A 17,648-nucleotide genomic window follows, 5' to 3' on the forward strand; every position below is an offset into this window, starting at 1 on the left:
ATGCTTTTGATGTTCCAGGTTTGTCACGTGGCGCACGTCATGTAAACATTACGAGGAACCGGTGTTTACAAACATCTCGTGTCTCCGTTTCTGCGGTTAACGCTATTCATTCTTCCGGGAGAGCAGGACAAGGATTATGACAGATAATGATTATTTCTTTGGAGATATCGGTGAGTGTGAAATAAAAGGACGACACGGACTTTGACACGTTTTCGCGTTTATATAATTAATGAGGTCCTGTCCCAGTTTGACTTGGGCATGTCTAGTAGAAATGTCAGCGAGCGAGCTAATATGCTAGCCCGCAGCAGACCACCTACATGTTTTACTGTAGCCAGCTGTTGCCTGCCAACACTTGTATGATATGGCTTATTAGGATACTTCGTCTTGCCATTATTCATTTTCTTCTTTTTTTCTTCATTTATTCTTCCCTCTTGTTGCCATTAGCCATCTATTCCGCCTGTTTTCATGTGTGTCTCGAGTCGACAGAAGGAGTGTATAAAAAGGCCTAGCTTTGGACAGACATGAACACCAGAGTAATATGAGAACATGACAGAGGAAATGTGCAGTGCTGACAACAACGTATTCACAGTTAGCCTACCTATAGCCTCTATGTGACAATACTCAACGTATAGCATTTATGAATATCAATTGTATTTTCACATAGCCTAATAGTTCATATTAAACTCATCATGCTTGTCAACTAAGTGTTATGGCCTATGCAGTTGGTGTAAAATGATGGTCTCTCTATCTACAATATTTTAAGAAGACATTTTCTAGTATCAGCTTGCTGAGTCAATATTATTTGCTAGAATCAAATTGTAATTTGTCAATGATCATACTACAGTTATAAACTACATATTAGGCCTATCGCCCATGTTTCATTTTAGCAATTTTAACCATGACTCTTGTTAAAGAAGTTTACATTAAACAAGACAGTTACGGCACAATAAGACACCAGACAACACAATTAACACTGTAGCATAAGAACAACAATAGGTAAAAAACTATTGCTTATAATATTGCGTTATTATTACCCATCTGTACACACATACAGTGATGTATTCTCTATTGTCTCCATACAGGCTGCTGGTCAGAGAGAACAGAGGTGCACAAGGCAGCGTCCCAGGGCCAGGCCTCAGAGCTGCAGCAGCTGATCAGGAGTGGAGCGTCGGTCAACATGGTGGCTGTGGACTCCATCACTCCACTACATGAAGCCTGCCAACGGGGACAGGCCCAGTGTGTACGCCTGCTACTGGATGCAGGAGCACAGGTAGACACACACAGATCCCAACAGATCTAATAACTTATAATGATTTTCTAGCTTTCTCCCGTCTGACAAAGGTTTGGCTGCAGACCTGCACACACTTATAGAATTTTGTAGTGCTATAGGATAGGGGTATATTTTATATATTTTTTAATAAAATATGTAATGTAGTGCTTTTCGTAAACTTTTTTTTATCCTATGTATTTATATCATTGTATGTTGTTATCCTTTTAATGTTTAATCCCATGTCTAGATATTATTGTGTCTTGTTTAGTTAAGTAGTATTTATTGTTCTTACCTGCCCAGGGACTACAGGTGGACAATAGCAGTTTGCTAAAACCTGGTACAATGCATCTCTCCTTGCTCTAAACAAGGCTAATGTTTGTGTTGTACATTGTCCCTGTTCAAATAAATTTACTTTACATTACAGGATGTCTATCTGGAATTTCATGGCCAATTTTGGTGGGAAACACTTAGAAAACGCTTAACTAAGTCCATTGATTTATATCACACAATTCTTACATTTCATTGAAGTCCAGAACCATGTAATGATGCTCTGATTCTATTGTAGAAGAAAAGAGTACAGGAGGATCTGGTAAAACAAATGATAAATGTACTATAGGTAAAAGTAAAAAAAAGTCAAGCCAATTTCATCAAAATGGCTTAAAAAAACGTAGGTAATGTATACAATAGATACATTCTAAATAGTGCAAAACCAAACGATATAACAAAGTATAGAAGTTGAAAATGTTATAAAGAAGAAAAACGAACAAACAGAAAGGGGAGTGTGGTGGAAATAGAGTTTGAAGAGCAGACAGTTGTGAGAGACGAAAACACCTATGTAAGGACTTGTGTTCGACTTGTTGTGATGAAACGATCTGTCTATTTGTAGAAGATTAAGACATGTGATGCACCCCACACATGAGATATAAGACACTGTTCTGTAGCTATCAAGAGTGTTTTCAGACAAATTGAGTGAAAGAGTGGTGTGACTTTGATCTTGATTCTTGTAGTGATAGGATGAGATACATGTGTGTGTGTATAATGCTGTGATGTGTGCCCCAGGTAGAGGCCCGTAACGTGGATGGCAGCACCCCGCTGTGTGAGGCCTGTTCCTCTGGTAGTCTGGACTGTGTCAGACTCCTGCTGGACCACGGTGCCAAGTTAAACCCCGCCCTCTGCTCCCGCACCGCCTCACCACTACACGAGGCCTGTGTCGGAGGTGAGGGGCCTCGGCTTATGACATGCCTTGAGACTTCTTAAAGTGATATTAAATGAATATATGTATAATATATATGGCACTCTCTTGTCATTTGTCCCAGGGAACTCAGACTGTGTGAAGCTCCTGATAGCCATGGGGGCCAGTCTGGAGGCGTACGACATGTACCACGGGACCCCGCTGCATGTGGCCTGTGTCAACCAACACACAGACTGTGTTAAAGTGCTGCTCAATGCAGGTCAGTGCAAAGCAGGACGGGGGACCAAACCAGATGCTACATGGTGTTGAATTTGACTCCTTTTGTCTATTTAGTGCTCCCAGAATTTGGAGGATATATTTTAAGGCGAGACACTCGGCAAAAAAACATTGTTTTTTTAAGCACTAGTCAATTTTGAGATTTCTGGCCTACTTTCATACTGGCATAAATAAAAGGTCTATTTTCCTTTTGGTGTCTTCATGAGGTTTGTTTACAATAAGAAAAATATCCCCAATAAAAGTCATCCTCTTTAAGAGCTGACAGTATTCTTTCTGTTCCAGGTGCTAAGGTGAATGCCTCCAGGCTCCATGAGACTGCTCTGCACCATGCTGCTAAGGGCACGCTGGTGGACATGATAGACATACTGCTGGAGTTCGGGGCTAACATCCACGCCAGAGACCACCATGATCGGAGACCAGTGGACTACACCACGCCCGGCTCTCCCTCTGCTGCCTGCCTACAGCAGTATGAGAGTGAGTGCTTCACTAAAGTCAAGGCTACATTTGAAAGCAAAGCAAAAGCTGTGTAGTTTGTCCTTGTACAATATCCTGTACACGTGTGTAGTGTCAACATAGCGCCAGCAGATGGCGGGCACAGATCACTATTCACTTCCAGGACGCCCTCAGAAAGATGACACCTGTTGCTTACCATGATACTCATGTTATATACAGTTGATGGATAGGATAGTCATTGTAACTGGATGCATATGTTAAAGTGATGATTGACACCTCCTAACTCTAGTGACAGAGCTTCATATAGAAAGTGGTGCTGTGTGAAACAAGGAATGTATGGCTTTTTTCTTTTAAGACTTTAAATCCGAGCAGATGAGGTTAGAAATGCATTAAAAAATACTCACAAATCAACATATTTTGTATGAAAAGATTGATGGCATTATGTTATACAGTACTTTTTCTAAAAGCCAAAGTTACATTAAGTATTCAGCCAAACAGATCCACACTCATACATTCATTTTGGGAGCTCTTTGAGCACGTTTGAACTACTTCATATTGCAATTCATTTTCCCGACCCTATATTGTTAAGGGATATATTATGAAAACTTAACTCTCTTTTTCCCTCTGTGTGTGCAGCCACTCCCATGAGCCTACAGCAGCTGAGCCGGTTGGCAGTGAGGACACAGCTGGGCACGGCAGCCATCAGGGTCATAGGTCAACTGGACATCCCCAAACTCCTCATCAGCTACCTCTGCTACCAGTGAGAACCGGTCTGGATCAACGGCCAGGGAGAGAGAGACTGAAGAAGGTACAACAATGTTATTAAGGACAATAGTACACACACACACACACACACACACACACACACACACACACACACACACACACACACACACACACACACACACACACACAGTTAAAATGACAAGCACAATGTTGTTCAGAGCAGCACTCTCACCTCAAGACTTGCAAGTCAAAATCTACAAAGAGGATTGTTTGCAATTGTGAAGATGCTGTATTTGCCCAAATGGAATTCACTCTTTGCATAGCTTTTTCTTTTCCATGTCTTATTGAGCGATTTTTTTTAATAACGTTGCAAAACATTTGACAACTTTTTAATTGATTTGCATTGTTTTAAGAATGTACTGGTTTAAAACAGAAACAATACACAACCTCCTAAACAGCCATTTTCTTCTAGGAAAGGCAAGCACCACCAGCACCGGTTGTATAATCTTTTTTTTTTTCTAAGATTTTTTTTGGCATTTTGAAGCTTTATTAGACAGTTCAGAGTTGAAATGGGGAGACAGAGAGAGAGGGGGGGGGGGGGATGACCTGCAGTAAAGGTCCACGGGTCGGATTCGAAACCCCGCGACCACTGCAACGAAGGCCAGAGCCAATATGGTACGCGCTCTATCCACTACGCCACCGGAGCACCCTCGAGTTGTATAATCTTAAGTATAAATAGCATCTAGAAAAGTCTTAAATAGCATTTGACGTTTGCTATTCAAACTAAATAGAGGCTTAACGTGCACTACAACAGAGGAGTGTCCATCTTTAACAGTGGAGATTTATATTTATTTAAACGACAGAACACAAGTGTCCAAGCTCAGAGGGAGAGGAAGCAGACAAATGGCATAGTTACTGTATTAGCAACGGATGCTAACATCCACAGTGATTGTTTTGCTCAACTAAAGCTAGCTGGTTTGAATCCCCAGACTTGCAGGTGTACCATCAATTCTCTGTTCAAAATGTGATATAAGACATTGCATGCATGCTTCAGGTCAACATTCCCCCTGAGTAAGTAGCGAAAGTCTTTTAAGAACTATTTTAAGTGAGAAATTCCAAGCAGCCCCTCAAAGTGACGGTGTCCAGATGCTGTGTCCGTACACCCCCGCGCCTGGAGACTGCCTTTGTTTGATACAGACACTGGTGCGTCTAAGGAAGCAACCATCCAAGGCTGCCCTCTATTTATAGCTTATGGTTCCTATGCTCCATTTAGTCTTGGGGACATTTTTTTTTAGAAGGACAGGAGGGCGCAGGAAGTTGTTGATAAATTCCAAGTGCTTTAGTTTGTTAAGTGGCTTTGAAACTATTTGGGAAGTTTCATAACGTGTTTATCCGTGGAGGCTATAGCAGGTCATACACTACAGACGTTATGCTTTTTTGTATGTATTTTTACTAAGAATAAGTTAAGTTAACCCATAGGGCACATTACAAGAAAGGGGAGTTTGTTCAAAAAGTTCAAGGGCTATTTGAGCTTGGGTGTGATGCAAATTCGTGTGTTTCTCCCAAATTCAAAAAGCTTTATTGTCCTTAACGTAGTCACATAAATTGCCTTCATCATTTTGTGGCTCGATCAATATAAACATCAGACTCACATATAATCACACACAGTGTTCAATAAAACAGTAGAAGTGTGTGTGTGTAAAGGAAAGCTGCATTTAGAAGTAGTGTCGGTTTAGCCTTGTTTGAATTGCATATCGCAGTGGGACATCTTTTTGAAGGGCCACACATTCCGTCTTTAACAGTCAACCTTATTCAAAGGTCACTCAGGGTACACACAGCCTTTGCTTGCTATAAATCTGAACTAGGTCATGTTTGCACGTTTGTATTGACCTTTTGGGGGGAAGTCTCTCCTTATCTGAATCGCTGCGGATATGTTGTTTGACTTTGAGACGGCTTTGGCCTCGACCCTTTACAATTTGGAAGACGGCACTCAAATCTTTCATTAGCAAGTAAGAGGAATGTTCTGTTTTGCCGACCGACCACGCAAAAAAATGTTATTTAAAAGAAGGGGGTTAGGGTTAATTAAAAAAAGATTTAGGATGTCCCGATTCTTGTGGACAGATTTAGGATGGTTAGAAAGACCCGGATGTCTACTACATCCGGCCAAGATTTTTCGTGTTGAAAACGGCATCCTATTTGGGCGATTCTGACCCATAATCCAGTGCGCACGTGAAGTTACGTCACATCGACGGAGCCTCCATATGAAAACAAACAGGGATGCGACGGATATAAAAGCAAGACATAATAAGGCGCAATGTTATGATGAAATAAATAAGTAAAAGTATGTCCCAATTGTTCCATACGGCATCCCAACTAGTTTCTTTTTATCGTCAGATGTAGTATGAAGAATAGAAAAAAAGAAAGTATGCGATTCGGAACGCAGGGTCAGTACGACAGCAAAATAGCAGACTGCAAATTATTTGTGTCTTAAAAACAAACTCTGCATCTTAAGATTTTTCTGTCTCTCTTGCCCTTTTCCCCTCTTTTGGTAGAAAGTACCAAACATGTGCACGTGCAGTATACTGTTGTGATCATCCCCCCTTCAGGATTTATAGGTGCTGAAGTTCATTTCCATTCCCTTTTGACTTTGAATGGAGGGAGCAGCCAGCGGGCACCGTTTGGCTGTTTAGAGTTTTGTCAGACTGTTCTTTTACAAAGCCTTTAAAAGCTGTATTTCATGCTTTTTTTCCTCATCCAAATTTCTCAGAACATGTCAGCTCTCTCTCCCTAAACATGCCCAGGGCTGCACAATTTTTTTTGGCTTGGAAAGTCCTGTAAATATGCCATGCCGTGGCAAGGTAAAAAAAAAAATCCATTCCTAGAAATGAATTTTTGACTTTTGACTTTGTTTTTCCACGCTACAAAAAAATGCAGCCCTGGTCGATTTCTAATCTCACCCTATAAATAATCTCCAAGCGCCAGATCTGTTCTCTTTTTATTTCTTCCCATGGAGCATTCCCCTTTAAGGACTGGTAAAAAAAAATATCTGACCCGCCGATCCAGCTGGGGGGTTTCTACTTAAAGGTTCAGTAAGTGATATGGTCCCTTTAGCTAACTTCCTGTCAGTGACTACAGTTAGCAGTCCCCTCCCTCGTCCCTACATCACCACCACATGAACGCACAGCCGTCTTCGTCAGAAAGTGTCGCCATGGAGAGCAGCGAGTCATCGTTCACGGGCACAGAGACCCGCCTCTTTATAGCGCTCTGTCTCCTGATTGGATAAAAACGAGCAGGATACTAAAAAATTGTATCTGGCAATAACTGCGAAGCTGAATGACTGGGAGACCTGTGTTATGAACTGTGCTTACTGTTTAAGTGATTGCTGTATGATTATTGAGTGATTTAACACATAAATTAACAAAAGAATATCACTTACTTCTCCTTTAACATGAGTTAACCTGAGTTCCAATACCCATACTTCCCTACTATTTAGTACACCAGAAAAAGATTTAGGATGTCCAAATACATGCACGTCAATTGTAGTATGCTGAAAATACAGAAAGGCCCCACTAACTCCAATAGCATTTTGGAGTATTCGTCTTTATTCTTGACATTTCTCGACATCATGAAAAAAAAACTTCCTTATCTGATTTGTTTTTCTCTCCTGTGGCCCTAAAACTCTTCTCTACTTTAGTATGTAGTGTAATAGAAAAAAAAAAGTATGTGAGTTGGAACGCAGGGTTAGAGTGAAAAGATGAGAGGAGGGCAGGCTAGACACGCAGGGAATGTACCACTTAATCTGAGATGAGAAATGATCCCTCCATCCAAAAAATTTAAAAATGTTGAACAAATGAACAACATCTTGGGTTTTGGTTTGAAAACTTCCCTCTATGGTCCGATAGATCAAATCTGTATTTTCACCTGCATGAAAACACACTGGTGTCTCTGTTCAAGGTGCTACACAGCTGATGAATCATCCTATAAAGAATGTGCCATGCATATTTGTCTTATGAACTGTGTATTCAACTGAAATGTTGCTCTGAATATGATGAATAAATGAATTGATTTATTGAATACATTGGGCTGTTGATGTGTTTGTCGTGTGGCTTTAATATGTCATTTACACACAGGTTTATGTCCTGCCATTGACATGTATGATAGGCCAAGAATACTTCGAACTTTGAAGTTACTTTTTGAAAAAGCTTTTTAAACTGGTTTAGTATCTTTCCAAATATAGCAGAACATGATTCAGCAGAATATCTCTTCAGTCTTCTGTTTGCACATTTATACTACATGGGATCTCAGAGTTCAATACACCTTCAAATTTCCACCGATGAAGCAGGTCTTTAAGGTTGATAAGATTTTAAAACAACACTTTCATTCAAGGGCAGGCCTGTTGCCGCTAGTTCTCACGTGAATTTGTAAAGTTTTGAGACCTCAAGCATATCCCTGCAAGACTTTGGTAGGTAAATATGAAAAGCCAATCCATCTCCCTTACACTACCTCCTATGTGGTCCACAACATAGGATCTCAACATAGGAGATAGTATGTGGTCCACAAAGATTAAAATAATGTTTTTGTTCAACTATTATATATGTTTTACTGTTAGCGCCTAGTTTGTTGTATTCTCGTGTTTCAATATTTGAGTATGACATTTTAGTGATGAGATCAAATTTAGGGACTTTCTCTAAAATGGAAAGGTCTATGAAGTTTATCAGAGTACAGCTCAGTTGCACTCCTTTACCACTAGGGGGTGCTATGGATAAAGAAATCATGCCTGAAGAGACGCTCTCAATCTGCGTACTGGTCCTGAAGAATGATTTGTGTTAGTTGTAGGTTTATTTATTATTTATATGTGTTTTAATGTATGTGCTGCTAGTCTGTTTTTTTTTCTGTATTATATATCAATGATGTTCAGATCTCATTTAAAGGTGGAGTCAACTTTTCTGGAGAACGCTTGTTGTAAAAAAATCACTTTTCGTCATAATCAGTGAATATCTCCTCACGATGTACTATATGTCTACGCTGAAACAAAAATGTTAATACACAGCCTAGGCTTTGTAAACTGGTATGTACAAACAAAGGGTATATGTCAACAAAAGGGGCCCAACGTAGGCTAGCAACTTGCTCGTTCACAGAGTCAAGGGCTGTGTATTACCACTGGATTTCTTTGTCAGCGCACAGTATGGTACAGGTAGCGAATTGTGAGAAGATAATCACTGATTTTTGACTTGACAAAAGGTGACTTTGACAACAAAGCATCCTCCAGAATGGCTGAATCCACCTTTAAATGTACCATACTGAGCCACTGTATGAGGGCACTTATGTGTTTTTTAGTAATCAAGTGGTGTATCAAATAAACAAAAACCTTGTATTGACCTCAGTATCAGTCGTCATGATGTACAGGCGGGTGTGTCAGCTCCACGGTCACTCTCTAGACACATGTTGCTTTAACTCCCACGTGTCGGGAAACACACAGCCCCTATCGGTCCCATGATAACTGGAACTGTGTGTGTGTGTGTGTGTGTGATTGGTAGAGTAGATTGTGGATTGGAGGGCGCTATAAGCAGACAGGAGGAAGTGGGAGAGGGTGGGAGATAAACATTTAGCCGGAGCTGCTGTGATGGTCCAATGCTACGCTCCCCCCGTCACACAGACACATCACCAATGCAGCTGGAAAATCAGCAGCAGCGCCCTGAAATGAGCTGCAGATGTAGGGTCTGTCTATGCACTGAAGACACACACACCATACACACACACACACACACACACACACACACACACACACACACACACACACACACACACACACACACACACACACACACACACACACACACACACACACACACACACACACACACACACACATCTATGACATAAGTAGAGAGACACTGCAAAGGTGAATGGGGTCAAATCTTTAATGTTTAGATATCATCATGAAACGTCACAAGTAGATGACTTTTTGTGCAACATATGAAGAAATCCTTCAGGAATAACCCTAATAAGCATAGAATGAGTATGGAAAGTTTAGTATACGTGCTTTAGAAGTTGAGATTTTAGGTTCAGAGTATTGAAAGAAACTAATGTTGAGATAATGGCTGTAACATTTGGTTTTATACAGCAGACTCAAACAGATAAGGTCAAATAAAAATTCTGAATGTACATTTTGAAACTGGCGAAAGCAGACATGTTATGGAAGCAAAATAGACAAAAATCCGTAAATGCTTCTGCACTTAGAGAATGTGATTGCCTGCCGTGTGTCACCTTAAAGATATACATTGTATTTATATATAGATAATACCTACATATATTTACCATACTGTATTTGACAATAGGACCTGAGCTTTCGTTAATCAGAGGTAGAACAGGCCTTGGGTTGAACATGCCAATACTGGTGTGTTATTCGTCTTGAACAGCTACAGCTACATCCTGATTAAGATAAGAGGAGAGATTGTGAGTTTGTGTGTGTGTTTGTGTATGTGTGTGTGCGTGCCTTTGTGTGTGTGTGTCTGTGTGTGTGCCTATAGGAAATGCTTGACATCGATCAGAGTTGTCATACATGGAACTGAGTTGTGTGTTTGTAATGAATTATTGGACAACAGCCAGTCCTGCTATACACAAACATCACCATTTTGTGTAATACTTTCAGGTGGTAAAGCAGTTTTTTTCCAACTTTTAGGGTGGAGCGGGTCTGGAAAAAATCCCTATCTTTTCCGCCTATGCATGGTACATTTCCTTTACAACCACACACGCTCGGTGTACTCCATTAAAACACTAAACAAACACTAAAAGCCTTTCCTGACTCGCAGTGTGGGGCTGATGGTCTGACCTCATGATGTGTAGTTGACTTCAAAGTAAAGCTGCCATGCAGATGTGTGACTGTCAGCATGGGAGAAGCTCCCTCCAATGTACTTTAATTGCTTGATTCATTTTAAAGTAGACGTGGGCCTGGGCTCAGTATAAAGACGGGTTGATAATAAGGGGTTCAGGCTATGTCCTGGCTGAGCTGAACGCCTAACTGCATCCATCTGCACCAGCATTTGCAAATTATCTTTTTTTAAATACCTCTGTCTGTTCTTTGTTCTGTGTGCATCACAGCCAACACTGGTTAGCAGTGGGTTAGCACTGATCACTGATTTAAAGCTACAGTGTGTAATTTTGTGAGTATTTTGGTGTCATCTATTCTATAGTGGTAAAAGTTCAAGATGACAACACTCCCTTACTAACCTCCTCCCTTTTGGGATTGTGTACAGTGGTGGCTTTCAAGGACAGGAAGCTATAGTTACTAAAGATGGCTTCATCCACCACTGCCTCAAGTCTTTCCGCAATATCAAGTGATGAGTTGAAGACGTATTTTATTTATTTATTCTATATAGACTGGGCTTTTGGAAGGCAGGGCTTAAAAAGACAGGCTCTAAAACTGCCTGCCGTTGAGCTAACTACCGATATGATTATGCGATTATTCAGTGGGATCTGGGTGTGTGTTTATCACAGGTTGAGGTAGTGCTATGTTAGGTTGTTCCTGTAATGAGGGGTGTGGCTTCTCTCCTTTATGACGTCATAAGGGCAGAAGAAATCTGACTGGGGTGTTTGAACACATGAAAAGTGCATTTTGCATAAAAGGTGACCTTTAATGTTGGTATGGTTTTTGAGCAGAAACAATTGCAAACGTACCACCATACTATCTCAAATTCAATTCAACTTCTCGAATATCATACTGGGCATCACAATCCATTATACAACCATCAAAGGTGAAAAACCAAGCTATCTTGACAGAAATCATTCCCCACCCTGCATTTTTCACCAACTTAAATATTCACGGTCATGTATGTTCTGCCGCAGTTGTACAATAACGTGTGTGTGCATTTTTTTAGCAGCACTTGTTGTTCTAACACTGATGTTAACCTGTGTTCAGAGGGGAACAGTGAGATGTGGACAGGCCCGGGGGCTGCAGTGAAAAGGCTCCTTTGTCTGACAGACCCAGACCTTGTCCAGCCTCATGTTTCTAATGGCTTCTCCTGGAAGTCTGAATGTGCGCTGGCTGACGTAACAAGCCAAATTAAGTGTCTCGCCAAAGCAGATGTTGGCCCTGGACAGTGGCATTGTGTGCGTGTGTGTGTGTGTGTGTGTGTGTGTGTGTGTGTGTGTGTGTGTGTGTGTGTGTGTGTGTGTGTGTGTGCGTCTGTGTGTGTGTGTGTGAGCCAGAAATTAAACGTTTAAACAGGAAAGGAGAGAAAATTAGAGACGTGTGTGTATTTGCGCATGCTAAGGGTTGTGTCTGTCCTACTGTTTATGTGCTTATGGACCTAATGGGACTATTCAAACATTTCTGTCTGCTACAGCGATACAAGCTGTGGATGTTGATATGATATCGGTGTGTCCAGCAAGATATTGGCAGCTACCTAATGCCATGACATTTGCTATAAATAAACTCTGCATTGTTCAATAGTTTCTTTGTGACTCCCCCCTGACCTTTACAGTTTGTGTGTGTGTGTGTGTGTGTGTGTATGTGTGTATGTGTGTGTGTTAGTTTGTGCTTGCGTGGTGCATGTTTCTGTGTGTGTGCTTGCATAGCCATCATCCAGCCAGCCCCCCATTTAGAACTACATGATGCAACAATTCACGGAGATTGAAAAACGCCGGTGCTGGGAAAACGTTGCAATTTTCTTTTACTCCCGGCGAAATGAGAGAAATTAAAAATAACCAATCTTTGAGATGACGATGCATTACGATGATATAAAATGACATGAAATAAGATAAACGACAGATACTCTCTTAGTTGAACCGGCCAACAACTAGTCGGGTCAAACTGCTATGACGGTAAATCATAAGAGAAGGGAATGAGAGCCAGAAGCAATGAATCACTGGACATAATGCTGCAAAAAATAGTCTGTGTAACTAATGAGGTTTGGAAAGCAGCAGCAGGCGTCTGTGTGTGCGTGTGTGTATGTGAGTGTGTGCGCGTGTGTTTGTTTGTGTGTGTGTGCGTACGTGCGTGCGTGTGTGTGTGTGTACGTGCGTGCATGCAGTGAACACACCTTGTGCACGTGTCAGGCATTATAGGTGCTAAAACCCTGGATCAAAGGCTCTGAACAGCAGCGGATCTGTCTGCTTTTGTCATTGTTTCCGTGCAGACTGCAAAGTGTGTAAAAAAAAAAAAAAAAAAAAAAAAAAAAGGGTTGCAGGTGAAGCCCGTCAGACCAGGGGTCGCACAAAGGCAAAACCAGGGGGGATGCTGGGAAATCCAGGAGGCTGCAGCTGTTTTCCATCTTTAAACGTATGGACATGGGGGAGCTGGAGTGTGTGTGTGTGTGTGTGTGTGTGTAGGGGAGACTGAACTGTGGAAATAGCAGATCATACAGAGTAAGACTTGTGAGGCCCAGGAAGGACAAAAGGAGAAGTTTCCCAGCAGGCCTTTGATGGAAAGTGACGGCTGGTAGAAGGTCAATGTCAACACACTCAAACCCTTAGGGGCACTAAACTAGTCATAACCTTCACCGAGCTCCATCTAGTCCAGCATGACAAAGAGGTGATATGGCTGGCTACTTAGAAGACTCATTTTGGTTCATTTCAGACAGGCAAATTATTATTATTATTTTTTTCAATTTTGAGATTTTTATCTATTTTGCTTCCATGTCTTCGTTTTACTAGTATTTTTTCAATACAGTAAACACATAAATCTCAACTTCTGAAGAACTAAAACCAAACTTTCCATTATCATCCTAAGCACTAGACGTTATTTGACTTCAGAACGGATATGGAATGAACGGTAGATACACCACGGATTGTGTTTGGTAAAAAACATGATTGTGTTGCAACCATACTGATGCAACAGAATGAACCCATCATGGTTTCTGTGGCCCTGTGACAGCCTTCCTCTAAGCCTTTACCTAGGGACTTGACATTGGATATCAACTGCTGAGCTGAACAGTCCTGTCAGACCAGAGACGTAGCAGTGAAGTGTGGTAGACCGACACAGGAAGATGTTTTTTGCCAGGAGTTGAGATTGCTAAACCAGCGTTGCATTCAGCGCTGCCATAAACGCATCGAAACCAGTTTGACAAATGATAACATGGGGTTGCTTTTTTAAAGTCCTATTCGGTTGCCAAGCGTTGGCAAACAATTGGTACAATTTGTTCCCGCAGTTTGTTCTTTTTAGAATAATTCTTGCCAGAAAATTCATGGCAAGGGTTTAATTAGCGGTTGCAAAATATACTTTTAGGAAAACTCAGAGCAGATTCAGCCTGGCTTTTATTTTACAGTAGCTTCTCAGACAGACAGACAGCGCGCTAGGAAAATATCTCCTGGCTTTCTTCAATCAATTTGCACTGGGAAATCTGCATGTAATTACTGCTTGATTTATGAAGTAGCAGCTCGTTACACAGTGGGGTTGCCTCCAGGCCTTCTGCTAACCACAAGCCACCCTGTTCAAAACTCATTATAATCCTGTTAAGACTATGGCTGAACTCACCTAGCCCCTGTTTACAGACTCTACCTCAGGGGTGTCAAACTCATTTTGGTTCGAGGGCCACATACAGCCTCTCTGATCTCAGGTGGGCCGGACTAGTAAAATAATGGCAAAATAACTCCAAATCCCTAACTTTGTTTTTCAGTAATATGCTTTATCACTCAGCCTACATTTGTAACCTACATTATCACGGATCACAAGGGATCTCTGTACCCCCCAGGAGATGTCTTAGTAAAGGTTGCTGCCGGCCATGGGAATAGGAGGTGCGGCGCGTAGCGCCGCAGCAAAAATTTTGGGGGTATTTTGCTCAAAGATGCCAATGTGCACTAATGAAATAAACAACTGTTTATTTGAATACACAAATACAACAGGCACTGACCTTACAGTTGTCCAATTTTGTTTACTATATGTACAGGGACACATTTTGTGCAAACATGCAGACAAAATACAATTAAATAAAAGTGCAACTTCTACTGTTTTGATTTATTTTTAAATACAGAGGTTATTGGTTGTTTTGGAATTCGTTTTTCCCAATTTAAAACATAAAAATAAAGCAGCATTGAAAATTAGGAAATAAATCTTGTAGGCCTACACTAGCATGCTCCTGCTCGTTTTGCGCACACAGAGCCGCAGACACACCGCGCTTGCTAGTACATTAATTGTTCAGCACTAAAAATAAAAATAGTTTTATTTTTATAAAAAAGTAATAAAATAAATGTACTAAAAATAAAAATGTTTTTTTTTTTTTGGTTTTTACTTTGCCATAAAGCACTGTAGGAAACATTAATAGCGGTGAAGCAGGATTGCCATTTACCATTTCCCACGTTGCTAAAATGTGCTTTTTTTATTTAGGCTGCCCCCTAGCGGCAGGAGTGAGCATTTCGGTTATTTCTTTAAAAATTCATAACTCCTCACAGGAATGGGCTAGAGACTTACTTTTTTTTTTGACATACTCAGAAATTTATGCTCTACAGGTCGCGGGCCTGATCAAATCATCTCGCGGGCCGGATCCGGCCCGCGGGCCGTATGTTTGACACCCCTGCTCTACCTGTACAAACCACAATCTCTAATGGTTACCGTGTGTGTGTAGGTGTGTGTGTGTGTGTGTGTGTGTGTGTGTGTGTGTGTGTGTGTGTGTGTGTGTGTGTGTGTGTGTGTGTGTGTGTGTGTGTGTGTGTGTGTGTGTGTGTGTGTGTGTGTGTGTGTGTGTGTGTGTGTGTGTGTGTGTGTGTGTGTGTGTGTGTGTGTGTGTGTGTGTGTGTGTGTGTGTGTGTGTGGTGGCGTACAGAACAGTAGGCCTGCTCCTACAACACTGGAAAATGTGTAAGGATCAGGACTGCATGGGCCAAAATGTAACCTCTCTTTTTGTGAAGTAAACCTTTTTAAATTTGATTTTCAACAAGGTTTTCAGGGCATTGATAGACTATGTAGATAAATAAATCTGAAAATGATCTAATAAATAATTTCTCCTCAAACCCTCACTTACCCCCATCCCCATGGATTATTCACTAAATTATTCTATTAATGCAGACTATCTAAAGAAAATATGGGAAAAAAGAAAGAAAGATCAAATTAAAATAAAACTTTATGATTCTGGCTTCATTGAGAGCCTATACTTAGCTTAATCTTAAGCATTATTCCACTAATTGTCAAAATCTTTTTTGCAAGAGTGCATGCTGATAGCGATAGCTGTCTTTGAGGATTGGTAAGAATTCATAATTCAAGAGCATATACATTCTGGAGAGCAGTCAATATCTGAATCAAGTGTGTTTGGTAAGACTTTTTGCCATTTGTTCCCAGACACTTTTAGCTGATGAACACTCCTAAACGAAATGTTTAAAAAAAGTCCCTGTTTTAAACAGATCCCATAGGATAGCATATGGACAGTCAGTTTTTTTTCATCATAAATCAGGCTATGAATTCAAATAGGTTTGATATACAGTATGTGGTTTAGCTTCATGGTTTATGATTCGGATTTTGTGAAGAAAAAGAAGGATCCCTTCTTAAATCTGGCCCTGTCCATAGATGATTCAGCATGTCTTTATTCCATGAGTCATAAAGGAATGATATATATTCTTGAGTTAATCCTGATGGTTCCATAATTTGATCCATTACATGAACCATGAAGCTTCAGAAACTGAGCCCTATTCCACGAGACACGTTCATTTTAATTTGTACGTTGACTCTGTATATGTGGACCGAAATAAACATTACATGTTTTGTTTTTAACCATGTGGATGTGTCTTCAATATGAAATACTAAAGAGAAATGCTAAAAGACTAAGGCTAAAGCTATATACTGTATGTCCCAGTCCCAGAAAGACAGCATCCCTCAACCCTCGAATGATAGCCTATACATGGAAAGTAGAACACTTTGAAATAAGGAACCAGCACCGTAGGCTATATAACAGGGTAGCCATGGTATTACAGTAATATGATAAGGCCAATGTTTATGCTAGTTTGTTAAGTCACCAGTTGCCCAACAATTTTTAGTTTTTTTTTTAAAGCTCCCATATTATACACTTTTCGGTTCTATTATACACCATATTATATGGTCTTAGTGGTCCCTAATACGTTTTTCTTTAATTGTTTGCTGAAAAAAAAATTCAGATAATTTATTGTACTATGCTGATGTTCAGCTAATCTCAGAGTGGCCTATTTTTTAAAAAGAGCTGCAGCTCCCCTCGTAAATATACAATCTTTGAGCTCCCCCCGCCCCCTGTCCGGAAGCGAAGCCAGATACGCATCGCCCTCTCTCTGTCAGGGCCGTGGACCAATAAGAAATAGGGGTGTGGGCTGCACAGTGGAAGCTTCTGGCTTTCCAGTTTTTGAGGTCAGAAACGAGGAGAATTCTGACTGGAGTATATTGGGGGGGAGGGGTGGGGGTTTCAGAAAGGGGGAGAGTGAGAAAAGGAGAGATTGTTATTTTTTTTTATATTTTGGCAGTCTCTAGGCACACCGTGGACCCATGGATATGTTAGAACACGTTTAAAAAGTGCATTTAGCATAATATGTGACCTTTAAGTTTTGGAAAGACCATGCAGTCACCACCATCACTCTCTGTCGGCCATATTTTTTTCCGGCTTGGAGCACAGCGCTGCAACATGTGGACCAATACATCTGTAGCTCCACGGGCTAGTTTTGCCCAGTTATGGTTCAACGATGCAACACTCTAAACAGAGTCCCATTTCAATGAGAGTCGGTTATCTAACTTCCTGGAAATCCCCCAGGTCTTAATTTGATTATACTTCATTTGTTCAG

The 17,648-nt window shown here is 40.9% G+C and overlaps 1 protein-coding gene across 1 annotated transcript; it reads left to right on the top strand.

Moving 5' to 3' along the window:
- Positions 1-136: 136 nt before the first annotated feature.
- LOC307268792 (ankyrin repeat and SOCS box protein 13-like) lies at positions 137-3,962 on the top strand (the record flags this gene model as incomplete). Its single annotated transcript, XM_080051538.1, has 6 exons — positions 137-170; positions 1,083-1,270; positions 2,330-2,486; positions 2,587-2,721; positions 3,021-3,212; positions 3,828-3,962. 6 exons carry the CDS (start codon positions 137-139, stop codon positions 3,953-3,955), a joined length of 834 nt encoding a protein of 277 aa, XP_079907664.1. The 3' UTR covers positions 3,956-3,962.
- Positions 3,963-17,648: the final 13,686 nt, after the last annotated feature.

This window comes from Ammodytes marinus (genome assembly GCF_949987685.1).
Source record: "Ammodytes marinus genome assembly, chromosome: 22".
In the NCBI taxonomy this organism is placed as follows: Eukaryota; Metazoa; Chordata; class Actinopteri; order Uranoscopiformes; family Ammodytidae; genus Ammodytes; species Ammodytes marinus.